The sequence below is a fragment of the Procambarus clarkii genome, chromosome 15, assembly GCF_040958095.1.
Source record: "Procambarus clarkii isolate CNS0578487 chromosome 15, FALCON_Pclarkii_2.0, whole genome shotgun sequence".
Taxonomy (NCBI): domain Eukaryota; kingdom Metazoa; phylum Arthropoda; class Malacostraca; order Decapoda; family Cambaridae; genus Procambarus; species Procambarus clarkii.
In genome coordinates, this window is record NC_091164.1 from 12458896 (window position 1) to 12462569 (window position 3674).

General features: G+C 52.9%; 1 protein-coding gene across 1 annotated transcript; it reads left to right on the top strand.

The window, feature by feature from the left end:
* Nucleotides 1–964: 964 nt before the first annotated feature.
* Nucleotides 965–1582, top strand: LOC138364917 (trophinin-like). Its single transcript, XM_069325001.1, has one exon. The coding sequence runs from the start codon at nt 965–967 to the stop codon at nt 1580–1582; it is 618 nt and encodes a 205-aa protein (XP_069181102.1).
* The last annotated feature ends 2092 nt before the right edge of the window (nt 1583–3674 follow it).

The window sequence follows — 3674 nt, forward strand, 5'->3', positions numbered from 1 at the left end:
ATTGCCGGAACAACCGTGGACATCTTCAAGAGGAAACTAGATAGTTTTCTTCAAAGAGTGCCGGACCAACGGGGCTGTGGTTGGTATGTGGGCCTGCGGGCCGCTCCAAGCAACAGCCTGGTGGACCAAACTCTCACAAGTCGAGCCTGGCCTCGGGCCGGGCTTGGGGAGTAGTAGAACTCCCAGAACCCCATCAACCAGGTTGTTTGTGCTACATCATTGTGTGTGTGTGTGTTATCGGGGTTCTTGGTGCTCAGGGTGACATGTAGTGTGATAACCTGTGCACTGCGCACGCCGTGTTTTCCCACCATTCTACCTAAGTTGCGTCTGACGCAGAGTGGACAGCGCTTCGGATTCGTAGTCCTAAGGTTCCGGGTTTGATTCCCGGTGGAGGCGGAGACAAATAGACAGAAAGTTTCTTTTACCCTGATGCCCCTGTCACCTAGCAGTAAATAGGTATCTGGGAGTTAGACAGCTGCTACGGGCTGCTTCCTGAAGGGGGGGGGGGTGTAACAAAAAGGTGGCCTGGTCGAGGACCGGGCCGCGGCGACGCTAAGCCCCGAAATCATCTCAAGATAACCTCAAGATAAGTTGCGACAAGTGAGGCAAAGTTGCCCAAGTTTCCGCCCAACTTTGGCAGCGTTCCGGCAGTTGGGACTCGGTTGCAACATCACGTTACATGGTGACGTTATCTTGAGATGATTTCGGGGCTTAGTGTCCCCGCGGCCCGGTCCTCGACCAGGCCTCCACCCCCCAGGAAGCAGCCCGTGACAGCTGACTAACACCCAGGTACCTATTTTACTGCTAGGTAACAGGGGCATAGGGTGAAAGAAACTCTGCCCATTGTTTCTCGCCGGTGCCTGGGATCAAACCCAGGACCACAGGATCACAAGTCCAGCGTGCTGTCCGCTCGGCCGACCGGCTCCCTTAACGTTGCATCACATCACGCGACAACACTGACGTTATGGCCTCTTCTCAACGTTTTAACACTAATCCGATATTTCTGGCACTCTTCCCACGGCTGTGGCAGTGTGGCACAGTGCCGAGTGATCTGGCGATGTTTGCCACAGTGCCGAGTGATCTGGCGGTGTTTGGCACAGTGCCGAGTGATCTGGCGGAGTTTGGCACAGTGCCGAGTGATCTGGCGATGTTTGGCACAGTGCCGAGTGATCTGGCGATGTTTGGCACAGTGCCGAGTGATCTGGCGATGTTTGCCACAGTGCCGAGTGATCTGGCGGTGTTTGGCACAGTGCCGAGTGACCTGGCAGTGTTTGGCACAGTGCCGAGTGATCTGGCGATGTTTGTCACAGTGCCGAGTGATCTGGCGGTGTTTGTCACAGTGCCGAGTGATCTGGCGGTGTTTGGCACAGTGCCGAGTGATCTGGCGGTGTTTGGCACAGTGCCGAGTGATCTGGCGGTGTTTGGCACAGTGCCGAGTGATCTGGCGGTGTTTGGCACAGTGCCGAGTGACCTGGCAGTGTTTGGCACAGTGCCGAGTGACCTGGCAGTGTTTGGCACAGTGCCGAGTGACCTTGCAAGGATTATCAAAACACATGGCACTGTCTCTGAAGTTCAGTTATAGTTATTATAGTTCTGTCACAGTTCCGGCAATTCTGTCGCCATTTCGACACTTGTGGCACAGACCAGGCACTTGTGGCACAGGCCAGGCACTTGTGGCACAGGCCAGGCACTTGTGGCACAGACCAGGCACTTGTGGCACAGACCAGGCACTTGTGGCACAGACCAGGCACTTGTGGCACAGACCAGGCACTTGTGGCACAGACCAGGCACTTGTGGCACAGACCAGGCACTTGTGGCACAGACCAGGCACTTGTGACACAGACCAGGCACTTGTGACACAGACCAGGCACTTGTGGCACAGGCCAGGCACTTGTGGCACAGACCAGGCACTTGTGGCACAGGCCAGGCACTTGTGACACAGACCAGGCACTTGTGGCACAGACCAGGCACTTGTGGCACAGACCAGGCACTTGTGGCACAGGCCAGGCACTTGTGGCACAGGCCAGGCACTTGTGACACAGACCAGGCACTTGTGACACAGACCAGGCACTTGTGGCACAGACCAGGCACTTGTGGCACAGGTCAGGCACTTGTGGCACAGACCAGGCACTTGTGGCACAGACCAGGCACTTGTGGCACAGACCAGGCACTTGTGGCACAGGCCAGGCACTTGTGGCGCAGACCAGGCACTTGTGGCACAGGCCAGGCACTTGTGGCGCAGACCAGGCACTTGTGGCGCAGGCCAGGCTCTTGTGGCACAGGCCAGGCACTTGTGGCGCAGGCCAGGCACTTGTGGCGCAGGCCAGGCACTTGTGGCGCAGACCAGGCACTTGTGGCGCAGACCAGGCACTTGTGGCGCAGACCAGGCACTTGTGGCGCAGACCAGGCACTTGTGGCGCAGACCAGGCACTTGTGGCGCAGACCAGGCACTTGTGGCGCAGACCAGGCACTTGTGGCGCAGGCCAGGCACTTGTGGCGCAGGCCAGGCACTTGTGGCGCAGGCCAGGCACTTGTGGCGCAGGCCAGGCACTTGTGGCACAGGCCAGGCACTTGTGGCACCGCTTAAACAGCTTTGGCATAGTTTTAAACACTTCTCATATGGTTCAAGTAGGTTTTCCAATTTACAAGTTGAAGTGTAAACATAGTCGACTCCTGGTTCCAGATTCACGAAGCACTTACGCAAGCACTTACGAACCTGTACATCTTTTCTCAATCTTTGGCGGCTTTGTTTACAATTATTAGACAGTTAATGAACTCTGAAGCACCAGGAGGCTGTTTATAACAATAACAACAGTTGATTGGCAAGTTTTCATGCTTGTAAACTGTTTAATAAATGTAAACAAAGCCTCCAAACATTGAGAAAAGATGTACACGTTCGTAAGTTCTTGGGTAATTGCTTCGTGAATCTGGCCCCTGGGTTTTTAGACACGCTTAAAAATATAAGGGGGATTATAATTACTAATTACCAATGAATCTAAATTATGTACACATGAGAGAACGTGATAAGGAGCTACTAAGGCTGCTTGACTAATCGGGCCGTGGCGTCTGCTGCGGACTGCAAGCACCAACTGTCTGCTTGATCAGTCCGACAACCTCTTGGTCAGAGATGTGGCTGCGCAACCCGTTCTCGCAAATTTAATAAGTCAATATTGACTTATTAAATATGTGCATAGGTGACATAACATAATAGTTTCCCTTGAAAATCTTCATAGAAAACACCGACCTTACCTAACCTACTTAGTATGTTAAGATAAGCATCTTATTGCTTCGTAATTACAATTATTACCTAACCTATACCTATAATAGGTTAAGTAACAATTGTAATTACGAAGCTATAAGGTGCTTATTTTAACATACTAAGTAGGTTAGGTAAGGTCGGTGTTTTTTATGAAGCTTTTCAAGGGAAACTATTATGTTTAGCATGTCACCTATGCACGCAACTAATAAGTCAATATTGACTTATTAAATTTACGAGAACGGGTTGGGCTGCGTGGGGTAGTGCGCCCCCCCCCCCCCCCCCTTCCACCAGACCACCTTTTTGAGGTTATCTTGAGATGATTTCAGGGCTCAGCGTCTCCCGCGGCCCGGTCCTCGGCCAGGCCCCGACAGTTTTGGTACAATTCCAGCCGTTGAAGCACGTTGTCCATGATAAA

What these genes read in the sequence shown, in the direction of transcription:
- LOC138364917 (XM_069325001.1), top strand. Translation starts at nt 965, where the DNA reads ATGGCCTCTTCTCAACGTTTTAACACTAATCCGATATTTCTGGCACTC.